Below are 18,743 nucleotides of genomic sequence, written 5' to 3'. Positions count from 1 at the left end.
GACAAATCTGCCTGTTTTCTTTGCTTTTAGGAAGACTGTCTTTTTTTTTTTTTTTTTTAAGATTTTGTTTGTTTATTTATGAGAGACACACAGAGAGAGGCAGAGACACAGGTAGAGGGAGAAGCAGGCTCCCTGCCGGAAGCCTGTTGTGGGACTTGATCCCAGAACCCTGGGATCAGGATCTGGGCCCAAAGCAGAGGCTCAACCACTGAGCCACCCAGGTGCCCCAGGAAAACTGTACTTTTAGAGGTCCTTACTATGCCATTCCAGAAGTTGAAATTCCTAAATCTTTTTAAAGGTGTTGTTCTAGGGATTACAATATGTGTACTTTTCAGTCTATTTAGAATTAATATATTACAACTTTCAGTGGAATACAGAAACCTTGCTCCTTCATTTATGCTATAGTTGTCATTATAGAGTACATCTACATCCATTGAAAACTCCATCAGATGTCATATTCTTTGCTTTCAACTCTCACGTAAATTTTGAAGAACTTAAAAGGAGAAAGAAGAGTTTATGGCATTTACCTAAATATTTGCCATTTTTTATCACTCCTCCTTCATTCCTTCATTGTGAAATTCACAGTTGCTATAATTATTGTTTTTCTATATGTAATACTGAGTTTTTCTCGACTATTTTTAAGGTATTTTCTTTGCCTTAGTTTTCAATAGTTTGATTATGAAACTAAGCATTTGGGAATAGATTTCTTTGAGTTTCTCTTGTTTGGAGAGTGAGCTGGAATCTTTAAGTTTATGTCCCCCCCCCCCCCATCTTTTGGAAGTTTTCAGCCATTATTTCTTCAAATATTTTTTCTGCGCCAAATATTTTTTTAAGATTTTATCTAATTATTTGAAAGAGAGAGAGAGAGAGCATGCATGTGCGCAAGTCGGGGGAAGGAGCAAAGGGAGAGGAAGAAGCAGACCCCTGCTGAGCAGGGAGCTGATGTGAGAGGTTCAATGTGGGGCTTAACCCTGGGATCATGACCTGAGCCCAAGGCAGACGCTTAACTGACTGAGCCACCCAGGAACCCCTCACATCAAATTTTCTTTTTTCTCTTTTCCTTCTGGGACTGGTGACATAAGCATAGCACCTTTTGGTGTTTTCCCTCTGACACTGTTCATTTTCTTCTTTGTTGTTCAGATTGGATAGTTCCTGTTGATTTATCTTCAGGTTCAATGACTCTTCCTCTGCCATTTCCATTCTGATGTTGAGTTCATCTAGGGGAATTTTTTGTTTCTCTTACTGTATTTTTCAATTCTAAAATCCCTATTTGGGAGGTGCCTGCATGGCTCAGTCAGTTAAGCATCTGCCTTAGGTTCAGGACATGATCCCAGGGTGCTGGGATGGGGCCCTGCGTTGGGCTCCCTCCTCAGCAGGGAGTCTGCTTCTCCCTCTGCTCCTCTCCTTCTGCTCATGCTCTGTCTCTTGTTTTCTCTCTTTCTCTCAAATAAATAAATAAATAAAATCTAAGAAATAAAATAAAATCCCTATTTAGGTTCTCTTTTATGTTTTTATCTTTCTTTGTGGAGACTTACTATCTTCCTATTCATTTTAAGAGTTTTTACTCCTTCTTAGATCATAGTTATAATGGACATGTTTTTCAATTGTGGTAAAAAGCACATAAAATAAAATTTATCATCTTAACCATTTTTAAAATTTTAACCATTTTAAAATGTACAGTTCAACAGTTTTAACTATATTCATATTGTTGTGCAACAGATTTTTTAAAAAGATTTTATTTATTTATTCATGAGAGACAGAAGGAGAGAGGCAGAGACACAGGCAGAGGGAGAAGCAGGCTCCATGCAGGTAGCCTGATGTGGGACTTGATCCTGGAACTCCAGGATCATGCCCTGAGCCGAAGGCAGATGCTCAACTGCTGAGCCACCCAGGCATCCCTGTGCAACAGATGTTTAGAAACTTTTCATCTTTCAAAACTGAAAACCTATTGAGTAACAATTCCCCATTTCCTCCTCCCCCAGTCTTTGTAAAGTGCAATTCTACTTTTTGTTTCTATGAGATGGACTAAGGTTTCTTTTTTTAATTTTTAAAAAGATTTAATTAATCAATTAATTAATTAATTTATGAAAGAGAGAAAAAGAGAGAGAGCTAGCAGAAAGGAGGGGCAGGGAGAGGGATCCTGACTTAGAGCTTGGTCCCACAACCCTGAGATCACAACCCAAGCTGAAATCAAAAGTCCAATGCCTAACCAACTGAGTCACCTAGGAATCCCTAGCTTGACTACTTTAGATTCCCCATGTAAGTGGAATTATACAGTATTTGTCTTTTTGTGACTGGCTTATTTCACTTTACATAATGTCCCCAAGGTTTATCCATGTTTTAGCATGTGACAGGATTTCTTTCTTTTTTAAGGCTGGATGATATTCCATTGTATGTATGTACCACATTTGTATATTCATTCACCATTGATAGATACTTGGTTTGCTTCTACCTCTTGACTATGCAAATAATGCTTCAATAAACAGGGGTGTGCGAATATCTCTTTGAGATCCTGCTTTTGATTCTCTTGGATATATACTCAGAAATGGAATTGCTAGATTATATGGTAATTCTATTTTTAATTTTTGGAGGAACCTCCATACTGTTTTCCACAGTGGCTGCATTTGACGTTCCTACCAATAGTGCACTAGGGTTCCAATTTCTGCATGCTCCCATCAATACTTGTTATTTCTGTTAATATACACACATACACACATATATTTTAAGATTTACTTATTTATTTGAGAGAGAGAGCATAAGAGAGAGACCATGAGCGGGAGGGGTCTGCTTCTGGTGTGGACATGAATTTTCACTCCTTTGGGTAAATACCAAAAGAGCACAACTGCTGGTTCATATCTTAATAGTATACTAAGTTTTTTTTTTTTTAAGATTTTATTTATTTATTCATGACACACACACACACACACACACACACACACAGAGGCAGAGACACAGGCAGAGGGAGAAGCAGGCTTCATGCAAGGAGCCTGATGTGGGACTCGATCCCGGGTCTCCAGGATCACACCCTGGGCTGCAGGCAGCACTAAACCGCTGTGCCACCGGGGCTGCCCAAGTATACTAAGTTTTATAAGAAACTACCAAACTGTCTTCCACCAAGGGGGAGGGAGAGAGAGAATCCCGAGTAGACTCCCTGCTGAGTTTGGAGCCCAGTGTGGAGCTTGATCTCACTACCCTGAGATCATGACCTGAGCTGAAATCAAGAGTTGGACACTTAACTGACTGAGCCACCCAGTTCCCCTTATATATTTTTTGATATGATCATCCTAATGAACGTGAGGTGATTTCTCATTGCAGTTTGGATTTGCATTCCTCTAATGATTTCTGATATTGGGCATACTTTCATATTTTTGTTTGCTATTTATATTTCTTCTTTGGAGAAAAATCTATTAAAATCATTACAAACTTTTGTCTCTTGCAGGATATAGGATTAATATACAAAAGTCAATTTTTTTCCTTTATACCAGAATGAACAAATGGAATTTGAAGATAAAACACAATACTAGGGGTGCCTGGGTGACTCAGTATTTGAGTGTCTGCCTTTGGCTCAGATCGTGGGCCTGGAGTCTTGGGATCGGGTCCCGCATTGAGCTCCTCATGGGGGTCTGCTTCTCCCTCTGCCTGTGTTTCTGCCTCTCTCTCTCTCTGTGTCTCTCATGAATGAATAAATAAAACATTTAAAAAAAAACCCAGAATACTATTTACTTTAGCACCCTAAAAAATGAAATACTTAGATATAAATCTACCAAACATGTACAATATCTATAGGAGGACAACTATAAAATTCTGATCAATGAAATCAAAAATTTAAATAAATAGAAAGATATTCCACATTCATGGATAGGAATACTGTCAAGGTATTAGTTTTACCTGACTTGACGTATAGATTCAATGCAACCCCAATTAAAATCACAGAAGGTTATTTTGTGGTTATTGATAAAGTGACTCTAAAGTTTATACTGAGAGACAAAAGGTCCAGAATAGCCAACACATTATTGAAGGAGAAGAACAAAGTTGGAGGGCTGACATAACCCAACTTTAAGACTTACTATAAAGCCATAGTAAGGATAATGTGGTGTTGGCAAAAGAATAGGCAAATAGATCAATGGAACAGAATTGAGTACCCAGAAATAGACCCACACAAATATAGCCAACTGATCGTTAGCAAGAGATTAAGGGCAATACATTGGAGAAAGTCTTTTCAACAAATTGTATCTGAGTAACTGGACATCCATATTCATTTTTTAAAGATTTTATTTATTTATTCATGATAGACATAGAGAGAGAGGCAGAGACACAGGCAGAGGGAGAAGCAGGCTCCATGCCGGGAGCCTGATGCGGGACTCGATCCCCGGACTCCAGGATCGCGCCCTGGGCCAAAGGCAGGCACTAAACCGCTGAGCCACCCAGGGATCCCCCATCCATATTCATTTTTAAAAATATTTTATTTATTTATTCATGAGAGACACACACACACACACAGAGAGAGAGAGAGAGAGAGGCAGAGACATAGGCAGAGGGAGAGCTCCATGCAGGGAGCCTGATGCAGGATTTGATCTCGGAACTCCAGGATTACGCCTTGAGCTGAAGGCAGACCCTCAACCACTGAGCCACCCAGGCATCCCTTCCTTTCACAAAAATTAATTAAAAATGGATAACATACCTAAATGTAAAACACAAAACTACATATTTCAAGAAGAGAACGTAGGAGAAATCCTAGTGACTTTGGGTATAATTATGACTTTTAGGATACAACACCAAAGGCATGACTTATGAAAGACTTCAGTAAAATAAAAAATCTGTTCCATGAAAGACAATGTCAAGAGAAGGAGAAGACAGATTGGGAGAAAATATTCATAAAAAGACACATCTGATAAAGGAGGGCTATTTAACACATATAAAGAACTCTTAGAACTCATAAGACAGCAAGCAACTCAATTAAAAATTAGGTCAAAGACCTTAACAGACACCACACCAAAGAAGATATACAGATGGCAAACAAGCACATGAAAAGATGCCCCACATAATATGTCACCAAGGGAATGCAAATTAAAATAATGAGATAGTATTACACACATATTAAAATGTCCAAAATCCAGAATACTGACAACACTAAGCACTGGTGCTGGTGTGGAACAAGAGGAACTCTCATGCATGCTGGTGGAAATGCAAGATGGTACAGCCACTTGGGAAGACAGTTTGGTAGTTTCTTTTAAAACTTAATATACCCTTAAGATATGAGCCAGCCATTGTACTCCTTGGTATTTACCCAAAGGAGTTGAAAACTTCCACACCAAGAAAAATGTCCACACCAAGACCTCCACATGGATGTTTATAGCAGCTTTATTCACCATTTTCAAAACCTAGAAGTACCAAGATATCATTCATTAGATAAATGGATAAAGAAACTGTGGTAATCCAGACAATGGAATATTATGGAGCACTGAAAAGAAACGAGCTATTAAGTTATGAAAAGACATGGAGGAAACTTAGTGCATTTTACTTACTAAAAGAAGCCAGTCTGAAAAGGCTACTTATTATATGATTCCAACTATATGACACTCTGGAAAAGACAAAATGAAGACAATAAAAAGATCAGTGGTTGCCAGGGTTTGGGGTGGGAAGGGAAGAATAGGCAGATTGCAGAGGACTTTTAGGGTAGTGAAAATACTCTGTATGAAGCCATAATGATGAATACATGTCATTATACATTTGTCTAAACCCTCAGAATATACGACACCAAGAGTGAACCTTAATGTAAACTATGGACTTTGGGTGATTATGATTTGTCAATGTAAGTCCATCAGTTGTAACAAATATACCTTTCTTCTGGAGAATGTTGATAATGGGAGAAGTTCCCTTCAATTTTGCTGTGAACCTTAAACTGCTCTAGAAAAGATAAAGTCTTTTTTTTTTTAAGACTTTATTTATTCATGAAAGACACAGAGAGAGTGGCAGAGGGAGATGCAGGCTCCCTGCGAAGAACCCAATGCAGGACTTTATCCTGGATCCTGGGATCACGCCCTGAGCTGAAGGCAGATGTTCAACCGTTGAGCCACCCAGGCGTCCCAAGACAAAGTCTTAATAAAAACAAAAATAACACTAATTCAAAAAAACAACAACAAAACACTAATTCCAACATATGTACCCTCACAAGGCTAGAGCCTGTTGATTTTCTTTTATGTTGAAAAATATTAAACATTTCCTCATTCTTTGTATATTGAGTAATTTTGGATTTTATCTTGTACACTTCAAAAATTATGCATGTGACTCTGGGTCTTGCTCAAATCCTATGGAGAATGTTGATTTTGTTTATTTGTTTCTGTTTGGTTGTTTTTTGTTTTGTTTTGTGTTTGTTTCAACAGGGAACTGACTCAGGTAGGTCCAAACCACAATTTCCTACCTACCTTCTGTGGGCTGTGATTCTAATGGGCTGTAGGCTTTGCTATCATAGTCATCTTGTGACTGTCTGAAAACTGGGATGGAAGTGGATTAAGGAAACAGACAAAACAACCCCCCCCCACCCCCCCACCCCCAGTTTCTCTGATCTGTAGGAACATCTTTCTTGTTTCTGGGATGAGAAATACATGGTTTCTCTTGAAGCTCTATCCTCATCTGCTGCATAGTGGTAGGTTTCAGGCTACCTTTCATTCCTAGCCAGGAGATAGGGTAACAATTAGGAAACTTACTTCTGATTTGGTGGTTCTTTGACTTTGGATTTCCTTCCCTAATAATCCTGCTACCATTTACTTTTCAGAATCCTTAGATAGATGTTCCATGCATTCTGCCTAGGTTTTAGTTGCATTCAGTGGGAGAAATGGAATGGAATGTGTTTTCTACATTTTTTAAAAAGATCTTATTTATTCATTCATGAGAGTCACAGAAAAAGAGGCAGAGACACAGGCAGAGGGAGGAGAAGCAGGCTCCATGAAGGGACCCCCATGTGGGACTCGATCCTGGGAATCTGGGATCACACCCTGAGCCAAAGGCAAATGCTCAACCGCTAAGCCACCCGGACATCCTTGTTTTCTCCATTTTGACAAGAATTGCAACTTTCTGGTTTTATTATTGAGTAATATATATATATATATATATATATATATTTTTTGGTGTAAGTCATCTGTCAGATATATCGTGAATATTATTCTCTCAGTTTGTGGCTTACCTATTCAATTTCTTAATGGTATCTTTTGATGAGCAAAAGCCTTTAATTTTGTTGAAGTCTATTTCAACAATTTTTTCTTCTTTTAATGCTCTTTGGGTCTTTTGTTGAAAAAAATCTTTGTCTCCTCTAAGTCTGCAAAGATATTCCCTTATGTTTTCTTTTTTTAACTTCCTTCCCCCCCCGCCCCGCTTATGGAGATATAATTGACATATAATATAGTATCCAGTTTAAAGTATATAACATAACCTGATATATGTATATATTATGAACTGATTACCACAAATAAGTTACTATCTATCACCTCACATAGTTATAATTTTTTTCTTGTGATGAGAACTTTTAAGATTTACTTTTTTAGTAACTTTCAAATAAACAATATATTATTGTTCACTATGGTTGCCTAATGTTTTCTGTTATAGGCTTTATCATTTTTGCTCTTATGTGTAGGTCTGATCCATTTGATTAAATTTTGCATATGGTGTAAGGTAGAAATCAAGGTTCATCTTTTGTCTATATATTTATCTAGTTGTTCCAGCCCTATTCACTGATTTTACTCATATATATTAAAAACTAATTTTATCTTTTCTCTATTTTTAAATGCATTATTTAATGTTTTACATTCAATTACAAATCACAAAATCTGTTAATTATATTTCAATATAATTGATTTCCTTTGTAATTCTTAATTTCCTTTGTATTGTATTTTATGCCCTTCAAATTATATTTTGAGAGTGGGTCCATAAGCTTTACAAGATTACCAAAGGTGTCCAAGGCACACATATGTTAAGAATCCCTGGTGAGGTGGAAAAACACTTAGCTTTACAATCAAAGAGGCCTCGGTTTAAATGTCCATTTGCTGCTTCCTAGCTCTGTGACCTTGGGTACATCACTTAACCTTTATTCACCTTCCATACTTACACAGATTCAATAAATGTCTATTGAGCACCTACTACCAGCTACTATATTAAATCCACAAGATTTAATGCAGACAGATGGGGATAACCTTTCCTGTACAAAGTTTACAACTGGATGGAGGAGGCAAGTGAGTCAAGGGGTCATTACACAACACTGTGATAAGTGCTTTGATAGCAGAAAGACAAAAAACTATGGGAACTTGGGGGTGGGATTCCCAACCCAGACTTGTGGAGTTAGGAAAGATTTCCAGATAAGGATGCTAAACATCTCAGGGATAAGTGGACATTAGCCAAGCAAAGGGTGAGAAGACTATCCAGGTAGGGGGTTGTACCCTTAAGAGACATGGGGATGGGGAGAAAGGGCCAATAACAGAAGGCACGACCGCAGATGGGGTCAGACTAAAGAGTTTTGTAGCCATCGTCAAGACATGAGTTTCAACCCAAGAGAAATGGGATGTCGAGTCATTGACGGGTTTTAATCATTGATAGGTTACAAGATCAGAATACATTTTAAAAATTCTATACTACAAGCATCACCACTGGAGACAGGAAGAATGATTTGGAGATTATTGGAGGAATCCTGTTGAGAGGTGAGTGTATGGCTTGTGCCAATAGGGATGGAGAAGAATGTATGGATTTGGGAGACAATTAGGAGGTAAACTCAATGAAGTGTGTATCGGAGGCTCTGGGGAATGAGGGAGATAGGGCCATCCCAGATTTCTGGTTGGACCAACAGGATGAACGGTGGCACCGTTCACTGGAAAAAGAGCAGGTTTACAGAAGAACATAAAGTCAGATTTGAATTTATGGGTGTGAAGTGACTAAGGATGTGAAGCAGACTTCTGGCCATATTGGCCAGAGAAGCGGAAGGGGGGCTTGGGATGGGAAGCCATCTGTTTCCACACGGGAAGATGCCACAGGCAGCATTCCTTTTTTCCTCCTGACCTTCGTTCAGCAGCTGTTGAAGATGTACTATACGCGGGATGTTGGGGATACAGCGGTGGACCCGAAGACTGGGTTTCTGCCCCTAACCAGTTCGCCGTTTACCTCTCTCGACTTGTTCTTAATCTGCAAGATGAAAATAATAACGGGATCAAATGAAATGAGGTGACGTGACGACACCTGCTCTTCTGATTTCTACGTCTGTTGCTCGCCCCGCAGAGCGGGAAGCGAGGATACCTCGGGCACCGTGGCTTTGGGATCCTTCCCCTCAGGCTCTTCCGCGCAGGCGCCCCGGCCCGCCCCGGGTGGGGTGGGGGTGGGGCGGGCCCGAACCTGAGCCTTCTTCCCCGGGGCCAGGACCCGGCCGCGCGGAGGGTGCGGGCGGCCCGTGACGTCATCAAGCTGCGCAGCCCGCAGGGCGGGACCCGAGCGCGACAGCGCGGCCGGCGGACCCGGCTGGCTGGTGGGGAAACGAAACTGAGGGAGGAGGCGGCGGCTCTGGCAGCGGCAGGGCCAGGCCTGGTGGCGGCGGCGGCAACGGCGGCCTGACCCCCGCCTCTCCGCTCCCAGGCAGCTCACTCTCTCCCCTCAGCGTGAGTGCCGACGCGCGGCCCGGGGGGAGCGAGCGGGCGGGCGGGCGCGCGGGCTTAGCATCCTTCCCCCTCCACCGCCGCCTCGGCCGCGCACCGGCGGTGGTGACCCTCGCCGCCCCTCCCCCCGCTTCCTTCAGCCCTCCCCGCCCCCACCCGCCCTCCCGCTCCCGGCAGCCCGAGTCGCCGCCGACGAACGTCTGTGCGCACACATTCACACACTCACGTTGTTTTCAAATGAAAAGACTGGCTGGGAGAGCTGCGACCTCCTGTCGCTCCGTGGATAAGGGTGGCAGTGCCAAGCCGACACCTTGGGAGAGACGACTGGACAGGGGGTGTGAGCCCCTGCCTTGAGGGAGCAGCGGCTAGAAACAGGCCTCGGGGCTTCCCTGCCCCGAAGGGAAGTTCGCTGCCGGCGCACGTTCCTCTGGCCTGTGCGGGTCACTTGAGCGGGCCACTGGTTAAGGTGTGCGGCCTTCCCTCCTGCGCCTCAGGTTTTCCCACTGGAAAACGAGAGCGTTGGAGTAGATGATTTGGAAGGCCCCGATCTAAGGTGGCCTGGGGAGGAGCATCAGTATCTCCTGCCTTTCACACAACTCTTTACTCTCCCACCCCACCCCCTTTGTTTTTGCACCCACCCCAACGCAGTCCACATTGAGTTCCCCGTGCTTGCAGTCTCCCAGAGTCGCTAAGAATCAGATGGCCCTTTTTGCTTTTGTTAGGGGCCTTTTTTTTTTTTTTTTTTTTTTTTTGGCGGGGGCGGCCTTTAAGACGATGGCTTAAAGTGAAACGTGGTCTTGCTTTCTCTTTGTTCAGCGTCCCCCGTTCTTCCTTCCCCAGGATAACCCCTGCCTGTGGCTAGTAAGAGAGACTGCCTCCTTAGAATAAGATCATGCATTGGGTTGACTGGCTCATCCTTGAGTTGTAGAGAAGCGAAACATGTGATTCAGGGTTTTGTGAGGTTGAGGGCATCAGCGGTGTCTTTGCCTTGCGTTGCTCTCTGGCTGCTGTGTCCATGTTAAAAGCCTGTTTTGTCACTCTGCACCTCCCCTTCCTCAAGGAATTGCAGCCCAGTTGGTCACCCACCTGTCTGCTCTTAACGTTTTGAGTTCTTTCTCTGAGTCTTCTTCTAGCCCATCAGTTGTATGTAAACCACACCCGATTCACTACTGCTCTCGCTTGCTCTTTAACTTGATCATTCCTTAAGGTTTCAAAATGTCACAATCACTTCATTCCATCTATTTTTTCCCCTCAATCTTACCTCTCATGTACCTACCCATGGGCATGGATAATGGTGACCTGGGACCTGATTGTTTCCATTCTTTTTTCATGGAGGTGTGTTGGTGTTCTTAAAATTATTTTCACACCAGAGTCCTATGATACGGCTACCTCTGGTTTCAATAACTTTCCCACTCTTCTGTTTCCTAAGTCAACCACTGCTTCCATTCCTTACCCTCATTGAAAACTCCCAATTCTTTCATGTTTTCAAACATCCTGAAATAAACCAAAACCAGTATTCGTATTATATTGTGTAACCTCTTAATTGTCTGGATAAAAATTATAATGGTGATGGAGCAGTCATTCTGAGATGGTCCCTTCACCTTGTAAATATTGGTTCATAATCATTAGGTTTCATAATTAATGTCCAGTATACACATGGCCAATGTTGCATGAAAAGTATAGAATAATAAGTACCCAAGACCTTTTACCCCCCTGTGGCTTGTGACTTTTTGATATCTGACATCAAGGCCCTGAGGCCTCTCAATTTGTGAGCTCCACACATTTTCCAGTAAAACGAACAGCTATTATTGAAGACTAGAGCTTGGCTAGCATCCTTCCTGGACCTCAGTTTGAGAAACTGGCACTGGAATCTGTTTGGAATTGCCAAATCCCATCCCTTTGATGATTTATATTTTGGAATCCCTACTCTGATCCTAGTGGCTCTGACAAGGGCAGCTGACGATCTGGATTTATGGTTGCAGTAACAATGAGGAGGAGAAATGATCCAGAATGCACTGCCCCTATCAAGAAACAGAAGAAAAGAGTTGCAGAGCTTGCCCTGAACCTGAGCTCTACGTCTGATGACGAACCTCCCTCTTCTGTCAATCATGGAGCAAAAGGTATGCTTGCCCATGTGATGTGAAGCCACTGGCCATCTGGTTATTTGAATCCCAGGTGCCTGAATTGGGCAGAACACGGTCAGCTACCCCTTGAGGGAAGTTGAGCAAGTTCTACAGAGAGATGTTGGCTCTAGCCTCTCTTCCCTTCTGCTAGTCTACTAAGAATGGGCAACTTGTTTCAGATAAAAAATTGGAATGTTAACAGTACTGTCTTAGTTCTGTGGCTAGTCTTGCAGTAGGTGGCACTCTTTTGCTGCCTTAAACCAGTTGGAAGTAGTGGTGAGCACTGAGTGCCCTGTGCTGTTAATTGCTGCTAATGATCCTGGGGCTCTTTCACAGGGGATGGGCTCTTGGCTGCATGAGCTGACCTAATTCCCCTCAGGTTTTTGCATTCTGTTTTCTCAATTCCCTCAGCTGTTGTGATCAGAAACACCCAAATGAGTTGGAGTATCCCTGTGTTCACTGTTGACACTAAGCTCAAAAGATTTCACTGATCTGGTTGAAACGAACATTTTACTCTGCCTGTTTTTTAGGGTTATGGACATACAATGTCCATAGATGCCTTTCTGTGAACGAAATTGTAGAGTGCCTAGGAGCTTGCTTGCCTCAAATACCAAGCAATTAGAAGCAGCTCTATTTGCATTTACCTTGACTTGCCAGCTTTATTCATTTCCTGGGGCTGCTGAAACAAAGTACCACAAACTTAGATGGCTTATAACAACAGAATTTTATTCTCCATAGTTCTGGATGCTACATGTCTGAAATCCAGGTGTCAGCAGGGCCACGCTCTCTCCGAAGGCTCTTGGGAAGAATCCTTCCTGCCTCTTCTAGCTTCTGGTGGTTGCTGGTGGTTGCTGGCAGTCTGTGGTATTCTTGGCTTATTGCAGCATAACTCCAGTCTTTGCCTCTGTGTTCTCTCTGTGTAGGTCTGTTGGAAATTTTCCTTTTCTTATAAGGGCATCAGTCATTGAATCAGGGCCCACCCTAATCTAGTATGACATTATTTTAACTTGATTACATCTACAAAGACCATATTTCTAAACGTCATGTTCCTTGGTCCAGTCCCTCCAAAAAGGGACACTATTCAACCCGTACACCAGCAGTCTTGCATTTGGGGATCCTTTGCTGGATCACTAATAAATTAGAATGAAATTTAGTAACAGATTGGTAACTGAAAGGGTGTGAAGCATCCTTTGAGAGTGGCAGGAAGTACTATTTTTACAAGTGGTAGGCTAATTGAAGGGCAGTTACTCCTCAGTTGTGCTGAGAAGCTGGTTCAGAGGAGAAGCTTAACAGGCAGTACAGCTGAAAGCATTTGGTGCAGCTGTGGTCCCAGTTGAATAAGAGACTCTTAAAACCTTGTGTGTGGAGATATGAGTGCCTTTAAAGTTGTCACTGTGGATTCCAGGCTTTATGTAATTGAGGTTACTACATGGGGGGGGGGGGGGGCAAAAACATAGTGGGTGTAGTGGCTCTAGGGACTGTTGAAGAAAGGGAGTTTTGTTTTTCACCTGGGATTTTTTTTTTTCTTTTTTCCTTTTTTTTTTTTTTTTTTTTCCACCTGGGATTTGAACAGTGTGGTGAAGGTAGAGTCTCCTTAGGTAGAGCCACCTGGGTTATTGGGAGAGGTGGCCTACAATGGAAAAAAGGGAGAGCACATCTGGGGGAATAAATGTACTCAGGTGTTGAGGTATCTAGTTCTAAGCTGATCTCAGGGGGCATCTTTTTGAGGCATACCTCCCTCACAGGTAGAGGGAGGTATGGTTAAGGATCTTTTAAAGGAATCAGGCTTTTAAAATTGAGATTATCCACACACCCCCACCCCCCACCCCCGCATTTCCCTTAATTATACCAAGTAGCTTTAACCTTTTCTGGAAGTAGCACCATGTGATTCAATTAGGATTGACTACTGCTCTTGTGAGTACAGGATGGAAATCTAAATGGCCAGTACTTTGTATGAGTTTGGCAATAGGCCATTTAGTCTTTTTTTTTTTTTTAAGAGGGAATGAGAGAGAGAGGGAGGGAGGGGCTGAGGGAGAGAGAGACTCTTAAGTAGGCCCCACGCAGAGCCTGATGTGGGGCTCAGTCTTATGACCCTGGGATCATGACCTGAGCCAAAATCAAGAGTCGATGACAAACCCACTGAGCCACCCAGAGGTCCCTGGTCCTTTTTATTTTTCAGAAAATGAGGCAGGAGGCAGAGGCAAATAAACATTGTTAGATTTCCCTGTTAGCTTATTTTAGCTTTTGTATTGTCACAAAAACAGAGCTGGGGTTCTGGTGTCTTCATCAGCAAGATTGCTCTCTGTGACACTCCACCCACCCCATACCTGGCATGGAATAAATGCTCCATAAATATTTACTGAATAGAATTGATCGAAGGCAACAGAGTATCTTTTCCAAGAAGCTTAAAATGTTTTACCTTTTTCTAGAGAGAGAGAGAGAGGCAGAGACAGGCAGAGGGGGAGGAGCAGGCTCCATGCAGGGAGCCTGACGCAGAACTCGATCCCGGGACTCCAGGACCACGCCCTCGGCCAAAGGCAGGCGCTGAACTGCTGAGCCACCCAGGGATCCCCGCTTTACTTTTTTCATTTTGCCTATCTCTCCTCCATTCTATAGAAGATAATTTCATTAAATACTTAGCATTTATATTATCTCTGTTTGAAGTTGGCTTTTTTTTTTTTTTTTTTTTAAGATTTTATATATTTGAGAGCACAAGTAAGGGGGCAGGGAGGTTTCCTCCCCCCGCCAGGCAGGGAGTCCGATGTAGGGCTCAATCTCAGGGCCCCAGGATCATGACCTGAGCCCCCCAAGTGTCCCCTGGACAGTGCCCTGGTAGCTCACTGTCTTGTTAGACTACATATCCACTGAAATTTATATGCAGCTTTCCTAGTCAAGTCATTGGATTAAAGCAAATGTGTTTCCTTTTGCTTCGACCACTTCCACCTGGGCATAATGCTGAATAGATGATTGAAAGATGCTCTTTAGGGAGTACATAGAAAAAAAAAAAAGATAGTAGTTACAATTTCTGTCTTTCTGGGCCTTATTTGTACCTTTCTCTGCTAGATCAGTGTGATGACTCATTAATAAATCTATTTAGTTTAATCAGTTTGTTTATTTTACTTTATTGACAAGGTAAGTACATTGCCAGGTCAAAGATTGATGTCTGACCGGAGTAAAGAATAAAAGGGATAATGTAATGGCCACTGTGGCATCCTGTGTTCTTTTGAGTATTTTAGGCAGAGTTTGAAGGCATTTTAAAGCCTAAATAAACTCTTGGAAATTCACTATTAAATAACAACCTTCTGAAGTAAGAAGAGGCAGAGAGAGGTCATTTTGTTCTTTTTGGTTGTTTCTCTCAGGGAAACTGTGGTCTAGACTCCAAGATAATTTCCTTTTATCCTTAGCTGTATATCCAGTGTGGGCTCCTGGCCCTCCCACAGCGTGTTGCTTTGGAAGTTGCCAGGCCCTTTTGCTGGCACCACACTAGTTAGTGCCTTCCCCTCCACCAGGTTTAATTCTTCCCTAAATAGGCTATTCTCCCTGAAACACCATCGCTTTCTTGTCAGCCCAGATTCATGACCTTAATCAAAAACTTCCTTTATCGGTATCTGTTTAAATTGCTCTAACGAGTTACCATTTTGTCTGACATGAAGGAGAAATTGAGTCTTTAAACAGGAATGAGTATATTCCACAGCAGTTGTTAGGCAGGATGTGATATTTATTAAAATCCATAATTTATTCTTCTGTATCTGTGTGCTGCTCACCTTGGCCATTAGTGGGTGGAGCTGCCCCTCCGTATGTGTTGTCACTGTCATTTTTAATCTTGGCATGTTTGCCCTACTGTTCTATTGCCATGTAAAAAAATTTGCCCTACTGTTCTGTTGCTATGTGAATAATTTTGAACTTTTCTTTTTTAAAATGACTTAAGAGTAATGATATTTAACAGGTGGAGAAGAAATCTTAAATGAAAACTCTAAATAATATTTTGGGCTTTCTGTTAGGTTTTGAAGGGGAGCTCACGGGAAGGTAAATGGTAATGCCACCCAGCTTTGGCAAGTTCTTAATGAAACTAATCATTTTAATAGACTGACCTTATTGCTTCTGTTAATTTAGATCTTCATTACAAAATTGCTCTGTGTTTGCTGAATTCTTACCAGTCTTGGGGGATGAAATCTCCTCTTTAGTTATTGCTGCAGCCATAACCGTTGTCTTCTTTCCATCTGAAAAGAGTGGCCCTGAAGGCCCAGGGGTGAAAGTCATCAATGGCTGTGGCTGTTGTGGACATTAGGACTAATCTAGGCAACTTTGTCTTAAATCATGTCAGGCTAAGAATTGACTTCAAATACCATAAGAAATAAAAGAAATAAGGCTTATCCAGCACACTTTCTTGGTCTCACAAAGAAATGCTCAGTAGGATGGTATTTTAGCTTCCATTCAGCTTTACTCTCAGAACCTGTACAGACATCTGCACATGAGGTAACACCTAGGGAGGAGGAATGGAGTAGAAAGATCTTTGTCCCAGACTCTGGTGTTGGTATTTTATACCAGATTCACCACCGATTTGCCTAATGAGCCCTCCACCCAAATTTGGTTCTCCCTGTCATTTTGGTCCAAGAATGTTATGAAGACAAAGAAAACAGAAGATTTCTCTCTGAGATCTGAGGGTGGTTCGTACCCTGCATTTGGAGGGATAGTATACCATTGATGTGTGCCCACTGATGGGTCCTCAAGCAAACCTAATTGACTGGTAACTCCACCTAGAGCTGGGCCAAGGGCATACTCTCCTTTGAAGGATACCAGGTTTTCCTAACCTTTTCACAGGTAGACCTATGAATCCCCAGAAAGCTGGTGAAAAGAATAGTACTGATTTAACATTGTAGCTTCTCGTCAGTCAGGACCCTGGATACCTGGGCTTCACAGAAAGAAACTTGAGGGCTGTGCTCAGGGAGCTACCCACATTCCTGGTACCCCTTCTTTCTTCAGTCAGTACAGATTGAAGGCAGGGAAGCAACAGAGTGAAGAGAAATCTGCACCTTTGGAAGCATAGTTCTTCAGCATGTGGGCCCTCTCTTATAGAGTGCATCTCTTTCCCTTGCATGGGAGATTATAGATGAGAGACCCAGCATTAGTCTTGAGCCACTTGAGTGGTCTTTCCCCTTAGATCTGCTATCCTCCCAAGATTGGTCTGGAAGGAACCAAATTCCTCTCAAGGCTTGGAATGGTACTTCATTTCTTTATAGCTTTATTTTTTAAACTCTAAGTTTCAAATGAATATATTCTTATTTCTCACACAGAAAATGCAGAAAAGTACAAAACAGAAAATAAATATAACCTCACCTCACAGTTTCCATGGTTACTCATTGTTAATGTTCTGGGTCTTTCCTTCTGAGTGGCACTCTCTGGCACTCTGTGACATGTGCTGCGTTGGTCTATGTAAACAAGTTGGCTCCTTATTGAGGGAATTGGATAGGTTCCTTAAGAGGAAGGGGTAGGGGTACCTGAATGGCTCTATTAAGTGTCTACCTTCCGTTCAGGTCATGATCCTAGGGTCCTGGGATTGAGTCCTGACCTGCATTGGGCTCTCTTCTCAGTGGGGAGTCTGCTTGTCTGTCCCTCCTCCTTGCTTGTGCTCTCTCTCTCTCTCTCAAATAAATAAAGTCTTAAGAAAAAAACATGAGGAAGGGGTAGATTTGGTGCCTCTCATCTAGGGATATTCTCAACCAAAATTTCTCCTTGCTAATTGCTTAGGAGCCAGAAGGTTGGTTTTCAGTTTATTCTAATTTTTTCAAACATGTTCCTCTGCCTTTTCTTTCTTCTGCAAAGTGTTATATTCTTAAAAGAAAATGGGGATCCCTGGGTGGTGCAGCGGTTTGGCGCCTGCCTTTGGCCCAGGGCGCGATCCTGGAGACCCGGGATCGAGTCCCACATCGGGCTCCCAGTGCATGGAGTCTGCTTCTCCCTCTGCCTGTGTCTCTGCCTCTCTCTCTCTCTGTGACTATCATAAATAAATAAAAAATTAAAAAAAATTAAAAAGAAAATGCATGTTTATTTTAGCTATCTGATTTTTTACAAAGTTTTATTATTTTAATTTTTTTTCATGAACCAATCTAAGTTATTTAAGCTATCTCCTACCATAAGCAAAGGGCTGGAAGGTGGAGCTTAAAGTCCCATATACTTTTCTGGTCCTCCTGCAGAGTCATGGTCCAAACCAGTGCTGTGGTCCACACTGGGTAGTGGTCCAGGTTCTCTTTATTAATTTTCATAGCCAGTTGGAAAGGATTCACATGAGAGTTAATGGAATGGAGTGTGAACCATCTCCCCCGAGAAAGGGCTTGGACCTGATGAAGAGATAGTCGTAGGTGGCAAACTCAAGGCTCTATATGCTCTCCAGGTGCGACTTCAGGAAGACGGTCAGCATACTCACTCCCTCACTGGTGAGCTCTATGAAGTAGGGGAGTGCCTTCCACATCTGAGCTGAGCCCTCCTCATTGCTGTGAGCACCACTCAACATGGACTGCCCCAGCTATGCCCCAGACCTACCTAGCAGCCTAGAAACCCAAGACCCAGCTGTCACTACCATTTTTGACCTGGACTTTAGTTATTTGATTTTTAAACTCTGTGAGGGTAGGATTATTTCTTTAGGAGAGTGCCCCATTGTGTATGGCATTGACCTTTTATAGAACATGTCCTGAGCCAAAGTTATTGTCTAATCAATTCGACAATACCAGTGTTTTGTTCTATGACAGGTCTGACAGATGTCCTATTTCAGCCTACTGGTCAGAGGGGTGGGGAACTGGGAGTTCTTAAATAGTAGTCCAAGGAAGGCCCAATTCTCTGTTAAGATAATCGATATTTTGGTACTCATGCTTAAATTCTTTGTTGTTTAACCTTTTTAAAAAATTTTTTTTTATTTTTTATTTTAAAGATTTTATTTATTTATTCATAGAGACACAGCTAGAGAGAGAGAGAGGCAGAGACACAGGCAGAGAGG

At 42.2% G+C, this 18,743-nt stretch overlaps 1 protein-coding gene and 2 long non-coding RNA genes across 4 annotated transcripts in view; 1 reads left to right on the top strand and 2 right to left on the bottom strand.

The window, feature by feature from the left end:
- Positions 1 to 8,554: 8,554 nt before the first annotated feature.
- Positions 8,555 to 9,365, bottom strand: LOC144317588 (uncharacterized). The gene is made up of 2 exons (XR_013383591.1): positions 9,277 to 9,365; positions 8,555 to 9,165 (listed from the first exon to the last, which is right to left on the bottom strand). It is a non-coding gene; the product is annotated as an uncharacterized LOC144317588 (long non-coding RNA).
- Positions 9,366 to 9,455: 90 nt separating this feature from the next.
- The window catches only part of CMTR1 (cap methyltransferase 1), a 50,290-nt gene continuing 41,002 nt past the window's right edge, over positions 9,456 to 18,743 (top strand). Inside the window, exons 1-2 of one of the 2 annotated variants that reach the window (XM_077904186.1) lie at positions 9,456 to 9,632; positions 11,612 to 11,749. In XM_077904186.1, coding sequence (XP_077760312.1) covers positions 11,617 to 11,749 — 133 coding nt within the window. In that variant the 5' untranslated portion in view covers positions 9,456 to 9,632; positions 11,612 to 11,616. Of the gene's footprint in view, positions 9,633 to 11,567; positions 11,750 to 18,743 lie in introns of both variants that reach the window. The other variant, XM_077904185.1, reaches the window with a different exon arrangement.
- Positions 12,474 to 17,240, bottom strand: LOC144316897 (uncharacterized). The gene is made up of 3 exons (XR_013382728.1): positions 17,090 to 17,240; positions 15,844 to 15,987; positions 12,474 to 12,677 (listed from the first exon to the last, which is right to left on the bottom strand). It is a non-coding gene; the product is annotated as an uncharacterized LOC144316897 (long non-coding RNA).

Source organism: Canis aureus, chromosome 7, assembly GCF_053574225.1.
Source record: "Canis aureus isolate CA01 chromosome 7, VMU_Caureus_v.1.0, whole genome shotgun sequence".
Lineage (NCBI taxonomy): Eukaryota > Metazoa > Chordata > Mammalia > Carnivora > Canidae > Canis > Canis aureus.
The sequence above is the reverse complement of the archived record's forward strand: the minus strand, read 5'-3'. Positions and strand labels throughout refer to the sequence as shown.